Source organism: Callorhinus ursinus, unplaced genomic scaffold (genome assembly GCF_003265705.2).
Source record: "Callorhinus ursinus isolate GAN/ISIS: 27379988/994484 unplaced genomic scaffold, GSC_fseal_2.0 scaffold106, whole genome shotgun sequence".
In the NCBI taxonomy this organism is placed as follows: domain Eukaryota; kingdom Metazoa; phylum Chordata; class Mammalia; order Carnivora; family Otariidae; genus Callorhinus; species Callorhinus ursinus.
The window spans coordinates 732,938-748,804 of record NW_027397168.1 but is presented as its reverse complement, the minus strand read 5'-3'; the positions used below and the strand labels follow the sequence as shown (position 1 = coordinate 748,804).

At 59.1% G+C, this 15,867-nt stretch overlaps 2 protein-coding genes across 10 annotated transcripts in view; both read right to left on the bottom strand.

Moving 5' to 3' along the window:
* Positions 1-113: 113 nt before the first annotated feature.
* The window catches only part of LOC112806471 (zinc finger protein 581), a 16,606-nt gene continuing 852 nt past the window's right edge, over positions 114-15,867 (bottom strand). For 2 of the 6 annotated variants that reach the window (XR_012377081.1, XR_003203878.2), the window contains exons 2-3: positions 14,606-14,721; positions 13,131-14,131 (exon numbers count right to left, since the gene is read on the bottom strand). Coding sequence is in view for 2 of the 6 variants with exons in the window: in XM_073889380.1 (XP_073745481.1) it covers positions 1,342-1,924 (583 nt within the window). In the remaining 4 variants the exon portion in view is untranslated. Of the gene's footprint in view, positions 1,925-2,634; positions 2,901-12,732; positions 14,132-14,226; positions 15,862-15,867 lie in introns of those variants that run through there. The other 4 variants (XM_025848672.2, XR_012377082.1, XR_003203879.2 and 1 more) reach the window with 4 other exon arrangements.
* ZNF580 (zinc finger protein 580) lies at positions 2,974-12,035 on the bottom strand. 4 transcript variants are annotated; one of them, XM_073889383.1, is made up of 2 exons: positions 9,839-12,035; positions 2,974-3,892 (listed from the first exon to the last, which is right to left on the bottom strand). In XM_073889383.1, exons 1-2 carry the CDS (start codon positions 10,022-10,024, stop codon positions 3,362-3,364), a joined length of 717 nt encoding a protein of 238 aa, XP_073745484.1. In that variant the 5' UTR covers positions 10,025-12,035; the 3' UTR covers positions 2,974-3,361. The 4 variants fall into 4 exon arrangements, with proteins under 4 accessions (XP_073745484.1, XP_073745485.1, XP_025705182.1 ...); XM_073889384.1 differs by lacking the exon at positions 9,839-12,035 and adding an exon at positions 9,216-9,799; XM_025849397.2 differs by lacking the exon at positions 9,839-12,035 and adding an exon at positions 4,930-5,109.

Here is a 15,867-nt window from a genome sequence, read left to right as displayed (position 1 = left end):
CCCTCTCTGGGGAGTGGACATGGCTAATTTGTTCTTCCACCCAAAAAGAGGTCAGAAGAAATGGGGCCCAGCACAGTGCCTGGCACAAAACAAACGCGCAAGGAAAATTCATTAAGAAGGCAGATGTTTATTCAGCTTCCGGCTCGGCTCCCTGCCTCTCCTCCCAGTCACCAGTTGCTATTGGGATTTTTGCCAGCCCTGCGAGAGTAGGGTTTTAACCTTGCAGAAGTAAAATTTAAATGTCTGCACCACTTAAAAAACTGTGTCCACCCTCCTCTACCTGCTTCACATTACAGACAAACTGCAGGCTGGGTCAAAACGTCCACCCTAGATTGGTGTTTTGCAAACTACAGGTTCATGGGCAGGGAATTCAATATAATAGAACAGAATTGGCAGCGGGAAGAAAAAGTGGACTGCACGTGGCAGAGATTCAGTATTGTTAAAGTTTTGTTTCACATATATTTTGTGTAATGTATACTGGGTTGCCAAATAAAATGTTTCTCGTACAATAGATCCTGTCTTTAAAAGGGGGGTGGGGTGGAGTGTGTTTAAAAACACTCTGCCTAGATGATGCACCTTGTGAGGAGCCACGCTAGGATTGACCCCAGTGCACCCCAGTGCAGAAGGCCAACCTTCCCATCCCATGCCAGGCAAGCCACGAATTTTGCACTGGTATGACCCATGCAAGGTGCTCAGCGCAACACCTGGCCATAGTCTAAGCTCAAGATCAGGGCGCTGTTCCTATTATTTGAGGTCAGACAGTGGGAAGCTCTTTCCCTCTCTGGGGAGAAGAAATGGCTGATTTGTTCTTCTGCCCAAAAAGAGGTGGGCCAGGCACTTGCTGAATCTCCCTGTTGGGCAGCAGGCTGGCCAAGCCGCTGTCCCCAAAAACAAATCTCAAGTGCTCAAAATGGGAAAGGTGTTTATTGGGTGTCCAGTCTCAGGCCCTATCTGGGGGCTGGGAGGCAGGTCCGGGGCCCCGTCCCCCAGCATCAACATGGAGGCCTCGGGAAGCTGGTGCAGATTCTTGATGGCTCCCAACCCCATTTTTCAGGCTGGAGAACTTCCACCCATAGCACTCTCCCCCACACCTCCAGTCAGGGCTCAGCCGGAGGCTGGAGGGCTCCACTCTGTGAATGTTAAGGTCTTGTCTCCATCTTATCTCCAAAACACGAAGGCTACTCATGAGCTCCTCCTTCAGGTAGGGCTTGGCCTTTGCAGGAGGTGTGTCTGTGTCCAGGGCTGCAACCCAGCCTTCGGCACTGGCCAGGTGTCTGAGGGCGACAGGAGTCCAGGCTCCCCCCAGAACCCCATGGTACCTGGGGTACCCTGCAGCCTGGCTCATGGATGCTTCCACCGAGTATGCTTTTGCAGCGTGTTCTGCTCCATAAATCGGCGTGGGCAGTGGGGGCACTGAAATGGGCGCTCTCCAGAGTGGACCCGGCTGTGCTGGGCCAGCTCACCCGCCTCACGGAAGCGGCGAGGGCAGAGCGGACAGCCATGGGGTCGCCCACCGCCAGCCCGGTGGATGGAGTGGTGCCGAGCCAGGTGGCTGGCCCGCTTGAATGCCTTCCCACAGGTGTCACACTCGAAGGGCTTCACCTCTGAGTGGGTGATGCTGTGCCGCTGCAGGTAGGACATGTACTCGAAGACCCGGGAGCACACAGGGCAGCTGTAGCACTTTTTCTGAGCTGATGCCCCATCTGCCCCAGGCTCTCTCTGAGACTCCTGGTCCACCAGCACGGTGTATGGGATGCCCTGGGTGTCAATAAGCAGGTAGTGGTTGGGCCTCGGAGACGAGGAAGTCTGGGGAGGTCCTGTGGAGGAGGAAGGTCCGGGTTCTGGAGACCTGCCTGTCCGAGAGGGCCGGGCCTCCATGGCCTCTGCGGAGGGCAGCACCAGCATCCGGAGGGGTGGCTGAGGCCTGGTGGATGGGAGAAAAGATGAGGTTAGGTAAAGGAGGGAAGCTGGCCGCACGAGCTCTGTTCTTTATCCTCCGTGTACGCTGCCCACAACCTGTGCATCCCCCAGCCTCCGTCCCTGGACTCTATGGCCTTCTCTAAAGCTTCTAGGGTCCTTCTCCCTGCCCCCCGTTCCATCACCCACTGTAAGCACAGGCGCACCGGGACCCCGCTCTATCCTCCTTTGCACCCTCCTCAGGTGCCTGGGCTCCCCTTTACTCTTGGCCACCCGCAGGGCCTCTCCAGGCCCCACCCCCTAGACCTGCAGGTCTTTCTCTCGGCTCTCCACGCCCCTGACCCAGGTCTGGGTGTCGCCCCATCCTATCACAACACCCAGAAGCCTTCCATGTTCGCCCGAGCCTTCTCCAACGGCTGCCACGTTAAGACCCGCAGGTCCTGACCCGCCACCCAACAACCTCCCTGAACAGCCCTGCGCCCCCCTCCTAGCCCGGCTACCTCTAGGTTCTCTCTCGTCCACGCCCATCCAGTTCACCCTCCCCAAGTTTTTTCTGGGTCCTAGCGCTCTCGAGGGCGCCGGCCCCGCGAGTTCTGGGCGGTGCCCTCCTGGGCCCCCATAGCGGCCCCTCCCCGCCCAGCGCACAGGTACCCGCTCCCGGCCCCGCCCCTTCTCGCGGCCCGCTCCCCGCTCGCTCCCGCCTCCCGGCCCCCGTACCCGGTGCAGCAGCCTCTCGGGTCCGGGCGACTCCGGAACGGCCCCGGGCTACCCCCGTGGTCGCGGGTGGTGGCGGGACGAGCGCCTCTGGGTGTCCCCCGGGAGCCGGTGGCACCGGTAACAAGAGAGCGGACCGGGGCGCGGAGAAGAGGGTCCGGGGAGGAAGGTGGGGGCGGGGCGCCTGGGCCTTCGGGAAACGGATCCGGCCAGAAACACACGCCGAGAAGAAGGTTCCCAGGTGCTCACGGTCCTGGCTGCCCCCTCCCAACCCGCTGCCCGCCCCCCAACACACACACACACACACGCACACACGCACACACGCAAATCAAAGCCCTAAAGTGGAGTGCGGAATGTTTATTGAGTAAGGGGTGAGGGCTGTGGGTGGAAAGGGGGAGATAACAGAAATGAGCCAGACCGCGCCGTGCTCTTTTGTCAAATCTTCCGCGCACACAACCGTTCACCACTTCGGAGCCGAAGACCAAGGCCCAGAGACGTTGTCTCCTGCAAAGGCTCGCGCAGCACAGCCGGGCCGGAACCCAGCTCCGAGACTGGCTCCCAGGCCCAGGGAGGGGCAACGGCTTGGTCTACATCACACAGCTAGAAGGAAGGTAAGGAAGGGCTGGTGTTTCTCCCTTTGGGCGGATGGAGAAACGGAGGCCCCGGGTAAGGCAGGGAGCGCGTGTGGGAGTGACGCTGTGTGGCTCGCGAGGCCCCGAGGGTCTGGAACTCAGTGCAGGCGCACGTGTTGCGCCAGCTCCGCGGCGTCCTGGAAGCGACGTGGGCAGAGCGGGCAGGTGTGCGGCGGGCCTGCGCGCGCGCGGTGCGTGGCGCGGTGCCGCGACAGGTGGCTGGAGCGCTTGAAGGCCTTGCCGCAGGCGCCGCACGTGAAGGGCTTGAGGTCCGAGTGCGACACGCGGTGGCTCTGCAGCCGCAGAGGGCTGGCAAAGACGCGAGCGCACTCCGGGCAGCTGTAGCCCTTGCGCGGCCCGGGTTCTCCCGGCGCTGCCTCGCGCTGGGGCGGGCCCCGGGGCTCCTCCTCCAGCTGCACCGTGTATGTGTAGGGCACCCCGTTGGCGTCGATGAGCAGGTGGCGGCCCAGCCGCGGGGGCCGGGGGCCTGCCGCCGAGGATGGAGTGGAGGAAGGGCCTTCCGTCTTGGGGAAAGGGGGAGCCTTGGGGGGCGGTGGGTCCATGGCCTCTGGGGAGGAGGACCGAGGGTGGGGTGGCCGAGGCGGCAGCAGCAGCATCTGGGGTGTCAGCTGCGAGCAGTGGAGGGGGGAGAAATTAAAATCGCGACTTCCTGGGGGAGAGTGTCCCCATTACCACTGCTCGTTAGGCTCTCTGTACCACTGACCCACCTCTCCTGCAAAAACGAAACCGCCTCTGGGCCAGGCGGCGCCGCTCCCGGGACACCCCCTGCCTGCCTTTCCTCCCGCGGCTCCCTCTCAGACCCCAGGCCAGGCGGAAGGTCCCTATCCTGCCCCTTTCCTATCCCGCAGCTCCCCCACTGCCTGCCAATCGGCAAGTCTGTTTCCTCCCTCTACAGCTTGTTCCTAACAGGTCGCTCGCTTCCTCGTCTTCCTAGGCCCAGCTCCGGCGGCACCGTCTCCCCCGGGGCCAGCACAGCAGCCTCGTTCCCTGGGAGGCCTCCCCATCTCTGCACACATCGTGGCCTCGCTCGGATTCCCTTCTGGGTACACCTCAGAACGCCAGTTTTCCTTCTGGGCTCCTCTATTCCGACCCTGCACTCAACACCTCCAAGTCTCACCCTCCCCCCTCGCCTAGCGGACCCATTGTCTGGATTTCATGCAGACAGCCCTAGCACGCCTCAGCTGCCTGCTTCTACGCACCCTACACCCGGGGCCCTGCTACCACCTAAATGCCCCCCAGGGGTGCCCCTGTTCCCCCGCCCCTAGACTCAAGTCCCCGACATCCTTTTCTCTTCTGTCTGTGCCCCTCAGGGGCCTCGTCCCGCTCCCCGTTAGCCGCACCGGGGCCCCCGGAGCCCCCTCCCCTCCCCTCTGTGTGCATCTGGCACCTCTGTTTCTCCATCCCTCCAGCCAGCTCCAGTGTGCCGCCTCCTTCTGTAACCCCAGTGCCCGGGGTCCCCCCGTCCCCCTTCCCGCTGCACCCTCAGGGCCCCTCTCTCCCTCCGGCCCGCCCCCCGCCCGGCTCCCACCGTGCCGGGCCCCACCCCCACCCCACCCCACCCCCGCGGCGCCCGCCCCTCCCCCAGCCCGGCCCGGCCTCGCGCCGTCCCGGAGCCAGGCTCCTCCCTCCGTCCCGGCCCCCGTACCCGATGCGGCGGCCTCTCGGGACCGGAGGAGCGGGCCGAGGTCCCGGGCGGCCCGGGCTTCCCCTCGCGAGTGCCGGCGGCGGCGGGACCGAGGCTTCCGGGAGCTCCGGGCCGGCGGCGCCGGGGACGCGGGCGCGGGGGGCGCGGGCGCGGGGGCGCGAGGGGCGGCGGCGTCTCTGGAAAAGGGCACCGTCCGGAAACGCTCACGCCGCAACGAAGGTTCCGCTGTCCCGGAGCGCGCCGCTCCCACGGTCCGCTTCCATTGAGCCCCGGTGGTGCGGGCGGAGGGCGCGGGCGCCGGCTGCACGGTGAAAGCCCTGCCCCCGCTCCCGCTCCCCTCCACTCCCGACAGGAGCTGTTCGGGCGCCGCGACACACATCCATTAATAAACGGGCTAGGCGGTCTGTTTGCCGGATGCTCCTCAAGGAAGGGGCGCACCTAGGTTTGTCCAGTTGAGGCTGGACCGGCCCGCCTCCTCCCCCGCTCGGCAGTGCAGAAGGCGGGAGCAGGGATGGTTCTGTCGGTCGGGCACACGGGGAAACCAAGGCCCACAGAAGGCCAGGCGTCACCCGTCACAGAGATGGGGCGCTGTGGCGTTCCCCACTGGACGGGCGGGGAGACCGAGGCCCACAGAAGGCCAGACATTGCTGGATGCGGAGGTGGGGAAGGGTGGGTCTTCGCGTCGGGCTGATGGGAAGTTGAGGCCAGACGAGGCGCGGCGGCCGCGTCTTGATGGTGCCCGGCACAGAGCGCGGTGCACAGCGGGAAACCAAGGCAGTGCTCGGTGCAAGTGGGTCCACCCACAGGCCGCGCCTGGAGCTTCGTGCGGGGCCGCGCCAGGTGGCTGGAGCGCTTGAAGGCCGGGCTGCAGATGCGACTCGCAGCGGCGCGGCAGCTACCGGGGGACACGCACTTGGGGCGCCCGCTGCGCCTCTCGCAGCCACGCCCGGAGCAGTCAAAGAGCAGGGAATGGCGTGGCGGGGAGCGCGCCGCACAGGACCGGCCGGAGAGGGGGCGGCAGCAGCTTGGGGGTGGGGGGAGGTGGGGGGGGGTGGGGGCGGCGGGAGCGCAGAGCGGAGGGAGAGAAAGGGCGTTATTGTGGCGCGCAGCCCCAGGCCCCGGGGGAGGTGGGGGGCGGCCAGAGCTGCATCCCAGTGAGCTACCAGAAAGAACTGTCTGCGGTGACCAGCCCAGTGTGGCTACTGCGGCCTGAGGACCTGAATTTTAAATGCATTTCTCTTAAGGTAAATCTAAATGCCTGTGGTTTGGGACAGCTCCCACCACCCTCAACCTGGAGGCCGCAGGCCAGAAAGGACTCAGAGTTGTATCTGGTTGGGACCGTATGCTACGTTTCATTGTTTTACTGGGCAATATTTAAGAAGCCAGACAATACACAAATTCAAAATCCCATACACAGTTGGAAAACAATTTCTAGATGTGGCAATAAGCTGGAGCTGAGAAAGCATTCTTCCGAAAACCTTCCAGAAACCTCCATAACATCTGTGGAATTGATCTAAAATTAAAGATCCTCTAGAATTGTGCTGCCCAAAACAGCCACATGTGGCTCCTGGGTTCTTGACATGTGTCTGGTCTGAACTGAGATATGCAAGACGCCCCACAGATTCTGAAGACTTAGTTTTACAGGAAAAGAGTAACGACTCTTTCATGAATGACTTTTATATTGATTACATTTTGAAATGGTAATGCTTTGGCTATACTGGGTTAAGTAAGGCATCTTATTAAAATTGATGTCACCTGGGTTTTTTTGTTTTTTTTTTTTTTTAGTTTGGCTCACATTCTGTTGCTGAGACAGCATTGATATTCCAAGTGTCCCCCAGGGCAACACAGATTCTGGTCCACACAACTACCCAATGAGTCTCCCCAGATCCCTTTCTTGAGTTTCAGAACCATATAACTACCTGCATCCATGAGAGCCGCATTGCTTAGTGTATTGCATCCTCAGAGCAGACCTGCGAGGTAGGGGTCATGAAGATCCCTTTTATGGTTGAGATAACTGAAGCTGGGAGAGATCATGTGATTGGCCTGAGGTCACACCTCCTCAGGACAGCACCAGCTTCAGCCAGAGCTGGTGACCACCTCACACATCCCCCCCAACCTGCCCCTGGCAACCACTATGCAAACCACGGTCCACCCCCTGCTTACAGGGACAGCCTCCCACCCCCACTCTCTGCCTCCTCCAGTACTTTCTCTTTATGGCGATACTGCAGCGATGTATTTTTTTTTAAACGCACGGAATCATGTCATGCCCAGACTTAAAACCCTCCGCACTGCACTTAGAATAAAGCCCAGAAACCCATCGAGCACAGTGCTGCCCCCCAACCTCTCCCATCCTCCAGGGCCTCTGTTTGCTTTTCCCTCTCTCTGCAGTATTGCCTTTAGCCCCTCAGCAGGATGGACTGCAGGATGGACCCACTCAGGTCTCCGCTCGGACAGTATTTCATCACTGAAGCTTTGCTGACTGTGTCTGAGGTCAAGCAGGTGACACCCCACTCTGCCTCCTCATTCTGTTCTCTCTCTTTCAACATCCCATAAGGCAGTCCAGGGTGGTCTGGCTTATTTAGCAATTTACTCTCCTCCTGTCTGCCTTTCCCACTCCACAAAGGCTGAGAGTTCTATCTTGGTTGACACTGTATCTCAGAACCTAGCCAAGGTCTTGGCGGGGGGTAGGGGCTCCATTCAATTTTGGTTGAATAAATGAGTGAATGAATGAATGAATGTTTTCAATCACCCCATCCAAAAGTGAAGCATTCTCTACCCCCCCCCATAAAAACCCCTGCTTCTCTCCTGGGACATGATCATGATGAAGCCCCCACATTCACTTGAGTCCAGAACCTTGGATGTCCCCATTCTGCCCCGCCCCCCCTTCCTCAGCTCCCCAGAGCCAGACAGCACCCCTCACCTCACACAGCACCTCGCAGCCCCTGACCAGACCTTGAACTTACACAGCTCTAGGTGCAAAGGCTCCTGTGTTTTCTGGCTATGTGTCTCCTGTATGCCCTGCTCACCAGCTCTTGAAGAATCCTCCCCTGGCTCAGCCTGGAATGCCAGGCCTCTCACCGTCTGCCCCAGCCACCCTGACCAGTCGGCCACATGTCAGATTTTGGATCACTGTGCCTCTGCTCATACTGGCCGTCTGGTATTCCCACCCCGTGGCCCTCAGCAATCTCTCCAGCTTCATCTGTGACCGATTACTCATGTCCCCCCGCCTTCAGTCCACACAGCCTCTCAGTAATCCAGTGAGGCAGGCACTCCACTGAGCCTCAGGAAGGGCAAGAAGCTTGCATCTGCTCCCCAGCCCAAGTGGCAGGGACAGTGTCAAAACCAGGTTCCCCCGCTCCAGCATCCTCACTTCCCTGCACAGCCTGCAGCCCGAGCCCTGCCTCCGTCAGGAACTGTTCCTGGACCACGCTCCTCTCAACGCCCACCGTTCACTCCACACGACCTCGCATTCCCATTCAACAAGCCCTTCTCCCCTTTGGGGAACAAAGTGATTGCCAAGGCTGTGTGTCTGGGTCCATCTGGGTCTTAGTAATCCACCCACCAGGCTTCCTGCCCTCCTCTCTGCACCCCATCCCAGGTCTCCCCGAACCTCCCTCGCAGGGGTTCTCAAGCCCCCCTGCCCTTGGGGCCACTTGGTCCCACACCCCAAGGCCCTCGTGTGGTCCAAGCCCTCACTGCTCCATTGGGCAGGATCCTAACAACGCCACACTGCCTGCTCCCGCTCACTCCTCCAACCCTTGGCTCAGCCATCCTACCCTCTTCGGTAAGTGGATGCATCAATGAGTTCCTGAGGGCTCCAAGTTCCCAAGCAGAGGGAGGTGTGCCTAAGAAAGCTCTCGCCAAGAACTCACATCCACAAAGGAAACGTTCCCACATAGTTTGGGTTTCATCTCCACCCCAACAACTTAAGGAGAATCAAAACTCACATTGGTTAGAGCCTGTCGCAGAAGACCCGTGAGTTGGGAAAAATAAGTAAGGAAGCAGTATGTGCGGCCTTTGGACGGCACCGCACACTTGCAGCTCACCTACAGTACTCAGGTACGGTTCCATCCCACTTATAGATGGGAACTGAGTTACAGAATGGCACAGCCGTCCATCCCAGGCTATGAAGAGCAGCTGGGGCAGTCAGGGATCCAACAAGAGCTCCCACCTCTCACCCCTGACCAGAGTTGGCTGGGGAACCCCAAGCCATTCCCTCTTCCGGACCAGGGAAAGGGAGGGTCCAGTCACATAGCAAGTAAAACCAGGGCCTCTGCCATCTGTACCCAGAACAGGAGATTCTATGGAGTCACCGTGGCCCTCCGCCCTCCAGCAAGTTCCCTTCAGCCTGCACGTGCTGGGTCAGGCGCTGAGCATCCTTCGGACTCCAGGGCAGAGCCGGCGGGCCGGGGCCACCCAGCCGGGCCAGTGCACGAACGAAGCGAGGCCTCACTTGCAGCGCTTGCAGGCTCCACGCGCTCCGAGCGGGCGATGCCGTGGCTCCCGGGTGCGCGCGGCTCTTGCGGGCCGGGATCACTGGGGGCCAGCGGGGGGCTGAGGTGGGGGGGGGGTCCTGGGCTCCTCTTGCAGGCCCGGCTCACTGGGGGACAGCAAAGCCCCCCGGGGAGGGGGGTGCTGGGCTCCTCTTGCGGGCCCGGATCACTGGGAGCTCCCGGATCACTGGAGGCCCGTGAAGCCCCGGGAGGGAGGGAAAGCTGGGCTCCTCTTGCGGACCCGCCGGGGAGGGGGGGGCGGCTGGGCTCCAGCCCGCGGGCCTCCTCCCTGCGCGTGTGCACCCCGGCCGCCGGGAAGGGTCCGCGGCCGCCAGGGGTGCGCAGGGGCAGGCGGGGCAGCCGAGGGGCCGGGACCTGGACGGGGACCTAGGCGGGAAGGGCCGGAGCAGACCTACCTCGGGGCGCCGCCGGGAGCCCAGCGCCGTGCGGTCACCTCCACGGGCCGCCCCGCGCCCGGCCCCGACGCCACTGTGGCCGGACGCCGCCCCGGAAACCCGCCCCGACGGGAAACGAACACCCCCAAACAACGGTTCCGGCGTCGCAGGGGACAAACTGCAACCGAATTCAGAGGGGCTGGCCATTTCTCTGTGGCCACACAGCAAAGCCAGAGGGCCGGACGATTCCCGCCCTGCAACAGCAGAGGAAACCCCAGCCTTGACACTTAGTACATCACAAGGCAGGAAGACAGAGTGCCGGTGGTGAAACCGAGGCCAGAGACAGGTGGTGAGTGGCGCAGGGCCAGGTACCGTGCCGCCAGTCCCTCCGTGGGCTGCAGTCCTGGAGGCAACTGATTCCCGGATTCGAGCACAGCTGAACCCTTGGCCTCCATCTCCACAGCCGGCCAGGAGGCCCCTCCCTGCGGAATCCAGCGGGATCTGTTGGGCCAGCTCCGGGAGAGGTCGGCAGCAGCAGCCCACCCCAGGGCGGGTCAGCCAGCGGGGGCTGGGGCTGCTGGAAGGCGTGGAGGTCTTTCTGCAGGGGCCACACACTCGGGGCCAGAATCCCAAATGTGAGACCCATGCTGGCTGAGGGAGAGCGTGCTCACACAGCTCTGCAGGCTCATGCACAAGCCCGGTGGGAGTCGGCCCATCTCCCTCTGCATCAACCTGAGCTGCCTCCTACAGCCACAGTAGGACATATGCAGAGCACCCCACTACAGCCAGTAAGTAAGTGACCACTGGAGCACGGGGGCCCAAGTGAGGACAGAACAGGTGACCGACTTGACCTGGTTTGGGATGCGTCCCACGACTTTCCCAGTTTTAAAATGCAGAGGAAGAAACAAAGAAGAACAAGGCAAGAAGCTAGATGCCTTAGCAGGTTTGGCAAATCACTGCCATCTGGTGCTGACAGGGAGGAGAGAATTCGTTCCCGGGTTACACAGGGAGGACTGAAGCCAGAGAGTGAACTCCCCAGTCATAAATCCCACCCGGTGCCGAGTTAAAACCCAAGGTCCCTGCCTCTTGGGGGAGGCTCAAGGGGAGAAGAGCATTAATCCCCTTAGGAGGTGAGGGCATCTTTTTCATTACTTCCTCCCGATTTCCCCGCCACCCGGAGGCCTGCAGTGCATCTCGAGGTTGGAGATCGTTCAGTGTGGGATACAATAGCCCAGAAACGGATGCTGCCTGTCCACATGCCAGAGCCAAGCTCTACGTTGGAGAGCTGGGGAAACATTCCCAGCACACTGTTCGCTAAACACATCAGCTTTGTGTCCATATCAGTAAGAGACTCAGTTTGCCCTAATGTGCCAGAATGTGCTGAGGAACACCTACAGGAAGCCCGGGGGATTGGCTGGTGCTGGCCGAGACTGCTGGATTGCTTGAAGGCCTTGCCACAAGACTCACAGATGCCATGCTGGACATCCAAGTGGGACAGGCCATGACCCTTGAGACAGAAAGCATTCTTGAAGACCTGCAGGCACTTAGGACAGCTGTAAACCAGGGGGGACGAAGCTCCCTTGTCTTGCAGGCTGTCCTCAGGCTTCTCCACTCCCATCGTGGGTCTGTAGGTGTATGGTATGTCCCTCTGGGCATTGAGCAGGTACTGGCCTCGACCCAGGGCAGGAAATGAGCCTGGAGGCCCAAAAAGGGGAGGAGGGGCAAACTCAGGGGAAGGGTATTCGCTGGGGATAGGAGAAGCCTCTGTTGATGAAAACAAAGCCACGGGCATCCTTGAATCCAGACGAGCAGCTAAAGGAGGAAACCCTGCCTTAAGTGAAAGCAGGGAGAGCTGTGGTGACCAAAGGCCCTCCCTGCACCCCCCAATCTCAGCATACCCATGTCATCCCCCACTCTCTCCTCCTTAAACCCCCCCCCCCCCCCCGGTCTGGACAAGGGGCAGGGCCGCTTTCCATGGCCCGCGCCACACGCTGCACTTGCTGACTTTACCGCGGCTCCACGCTCCCAGGGTTCACACGGGCCTCTAGCATCTATCAACCCATTCCTCCTGGTGTGCACTGGGGTCCTCTTACACTCCCCGGAATCCCCACCACGCCCGCGCTTTCCTTTACGATGCCGGCCTCCGTCTCGTCCTCCAAACGACCCGCGGGGAGGATGCACGCCTCCCTCCCTCCTGGGGCTCCCCGCGCTCCAAACGAGCGTCTGCACCCCCCCGAGGTGCCTCCGCTCTGACGACCGGCGTCCCACCCCCGCCCTCCGTCCCCACGGCCGCGCCGGTGTCTGCCCTGTCCGTGTCCCCGACGGCCGTCCGACCCTCGCTCCCTCCCATCCCCCTGGACGCCCACCGGAGCCTCGCCCCAGACTCTCTGCAGAGCCCTCCCTCTCGGCGCAGGGTCCTGACGCCTCCGGACCCCCACTCCGGGCACAGCCTACTGTCCGTGCGGGCCTGGATCTCCTGGGAGCCCTAACGGGGCCAGCCACTCCGACCGGAAAGGAAGGGGGGGGTGTTCGCATGAAAGGCTTCCGGGCAGAAACACACGCCATCAATGGAATGGCTCCAAGAGACTTTTGTTCCACTGAGCTCTCACTCCTTCACTCCTTCATCGAAGAGTTGTTAAACGTCTCCTTCGTGGCATCTTCCGGGAATAAAAGCGTGAGAAAACCAGACCGAAGTAGTCTGTGCCTTCCTTCCCTTCAGAGGTGACAAATATTTTTATCGGACGCCTGCTGCAGCAAGGAGCTCTCCTGGGCCTCGTGGGGGCGACAAAGACCAAAATATTGAACTGTCACTCACCCCCCCCCCACCTAAGCACCTGGGGGGGGCGGGGCCGGTGTATGACCATCAGGAGACCCAAAGCATCACTGAAGAATCTTAATCTCACCGAAGACAGGGATTTCGAAGGAGAAGGTCCTTTAGTGTCTCAAACTCAGCCCTACCGTTTTTCAGACAAGTGAAGCCCAGAGAGGTTCAGCGAAATGTTGGTCATACAGCAGAGCCAGGATGGCAACCAGAGCTGGGACTCGACAATGTCTCATCCCATTATGTTCATTTTAGGGAAACTGTTCTGTGGCCCCTGAGAGTGACAAGGGGTGAAGCTAGAAAGACTGAAAATGAGAGAGCTGCTCGGGGAAAGAGCCGCCTGAGTGCGACGCAGACGGGTGGCTCCTCCGGCGGAGAGTGGTCGGTCTGGCTGGCCAACTACACGCTGGTTGAGCGTGCTGCCGAGGAAAACCCAGAAGGCTGAAGCCAGCCTCCATGCTAACTGTGGAAGGATTAAGCATTCCATCAGGATTTTGTAGCAAACTTCAGATTTTAATGAAGCAGCTTAGAAATGACAGGATCCCAGTATAGTCTCCGAACACTCAGACCCCAAGTCTCCCCAGGGGAATCTGAGAAGCGTTGTGTGACACCATTCTCACTTGGTGACTCAGTTTCCCCATCTGTCGTATAGAGGCCACCATGCTTCGGGGTTTTTTTATATAAGATGTTAATTACACAAAGTAACAGATCAGTGAATTTTTACATATATACACAGCAACATAATCAGCACCCTAGAGAGCTCCCCCGAATGCTTCCTGTCGGTCATTAACCCCGAGAAAGGGTAACCACTTTTTCTGATTTCAACTCCCAAAGACTACTTTGGCTTGTTTTTAAACCTCATATAAATATAGTTATATTTTTTTTAAGTACTTTTTCATGCCTGACTTCTTTCACTCAACATATGTCAGCCATGCCGTTGTTTTCAACAGTTCACTTTTTTTGTTTTCCCATTGCTGTGTAGGTTGTGTTGTATGGCTATCCCACAACTTCCTTCTCTTTTCTTTCTAACTGCTGACGGACATTTGTTTCGAGTTTTGGTCTATTATGAACAAGGCTACTAGGAATATTCTCATACATGTCATTTGATGGATATAAGGACACACTTCTTATGAGTGTGTATCTGGGAATGGAAGTGCTGGGACCTGGAGTACATGTCCGCTTAGCCTTAGTGTGTGTTAATGGTTTTCTAAGTGGCTGCAGCAATATGCATACCTGTCAGCAGTGTATGCAGGTTCCAGCCGCTTCACACCCTCCCCAACACTTGATCCTGAAAGTCTTTATACTCTCAGCCTAGTGGGTGGGAAGTGTATCTCATTTCAGACCTTCCTGATGCCCAATGATGCTGAGCACCTCTGCCTGTGTTCGCCAGCCACTTTAATAGCTTCTGTTCTGAAACATTTGGCCCATTTCTAAGCGGAGGGATCTCTCTCGATGGCCAGGGAGGAGGCTTGGCAGGCTGAAGAAACCAAGGTCTGGAAAAGCCGAACAACATGCTCATGTTACACAACATTCCCAGTCTACTGGGCTGCCATCATAGAACACCAGATCTGGGGTGAGAGAAACGTACTTCTAACAGTTCGGGAGGCTGGGAAGGCTATGGTCAAGATGCCGGCAGATTCAGTGTCCGAATTCACAGACAGCACCTTCTCTCCTCACATGGAAGGGGCGAGGTCGTCTCTGGAGTCTCTTTTATAAGAGCACTAAACCCATTCATGAAGCCTCCACCCTCATGACCTGATCAATTCCCAAAGGCCCCATCTCCTAATACCAACACACTGCGGATTAGGTTTCAACACATGAATGTGGGGAGGGGGGAGACATAAACATTCAGTCTGTGCAAACAGCAAATCAGGCACACACACAGTCTTCATCCTAGCACCTGAGTCTCTGATAGCGAATATGGTCAGACACTGCCCCATCTACATCCCCCAACTTAACGCACTTACCAAGAATCTAGGAAGCAGCTGTGGTACAAAGGGCAAGAAAAAGAAGCTGGATGGATGAGGTGGGTGCTTACAGAGATCACGCGTAGTTCAAGTCCAAGTGGAAGGTGCTGCAGGACCTGAAGGAAAAGGCTGTTGGGTGAACCCAAAGACACACCAGAGCTTGACGAGGATGCAGGGAAAACTGGAACCCTCAGACAGTGCTGGTGGGAATAAAAAAATGGCGTGTTTCCTCAAAACGTTAAAGATGAAAATTTACCATGTGACCCAGCAATTCCATTTGCAGGTAGATACTCAACAAAACCTTAGGCATGAATGTTCAGAGCAGCATTATTCGTAAGAGCGAAAACGTGGAAAGAAACTAAATGTCCACCAGTGTTTGAGAAGTGGATAAATCCTATGTGGTGTATCCATTCCACGCACTATTACTCAGCCAGGACCGAACAAGCCTGGAGAACTACTTGTCCTTCAGAGTGACAACGCCTAACGCATAATGCACGCAGCCAGGGTCACTGGCTGGAGACATCAACAGGTCCTAGCGCCAGGCACTTGGACTATAAGCTGCACCGCCTTGGGAGGGTTTTGAGCTAGGCAAGGATTCTACCATGTGAGGGCTTTGGGATTCCTCTGAAACTAGTGGCCTGAGGTCAGCAAGCGAGAAGCCTGGGGGGAACCTGGAGGTCGGCAGGAATCAGAGAATGCTTTCTGGAAGAAAGCTTCAGAAAGGCCTGTGTTGGCGGGCTGGTGGAAGCCGAGGGACGAGGGAGAGGCCTGGTGCTGAAATGCAAGCATGAGAAAGGAGGAGGTCCGAGCAAGCATGGCTGCACGAGATGGCAAGAGCGATGCACAGGGAACCCTAAGTTCGTGCTCCATGGGCCGACTGAAACGCCCTGGAGAATCTCAGCGCTGCAGAGAGGAATTCGCCCCGGAGAATATCACCAGCAGGAGCCCGCGCGCGGTCCGGGGTCCGTGCAAAGGCATTATCCCGCTCGGCGCCTTCACGCCTGCTTTTATTCAGTCACCCTGCGAGGTAACGCACAACCATTCCCGTTTTGCAGGAAAGAAGACTGAGGCTCAGAGACGGAGTTCACTGCTCAAGGGCACGCGGGCACCGATAAAGGACCAACATCCCTGCAGCCGACAGTCGGTCGGGTCGCAGCTTTGCGGCCGCCTTCGGGGGCCGAGCCCCTTCCCTACACCCACTTTCTTCCGCCCCGCCCACCACGGCCCTTCCTGCCTCGGCCGGCCTCTCTATGGTCTTCCCC

Coding starts and splice junctions, on each gene's coding strand:
- ZNF580 (XM_073889383.1), bottom strand. CDS start 10,024: ATGGCCAGCCCCTCTGAATTCGGTTGCAGTTTGTCCCCTGCGACGCCG. Junction 3,893..9,838: donor GCTCCCGGCGGCGCCCCGAG/GTAGGTCTGCTC, acceptor CACTGCTCGCAG/CTGACACCCCAGATGCTGCT.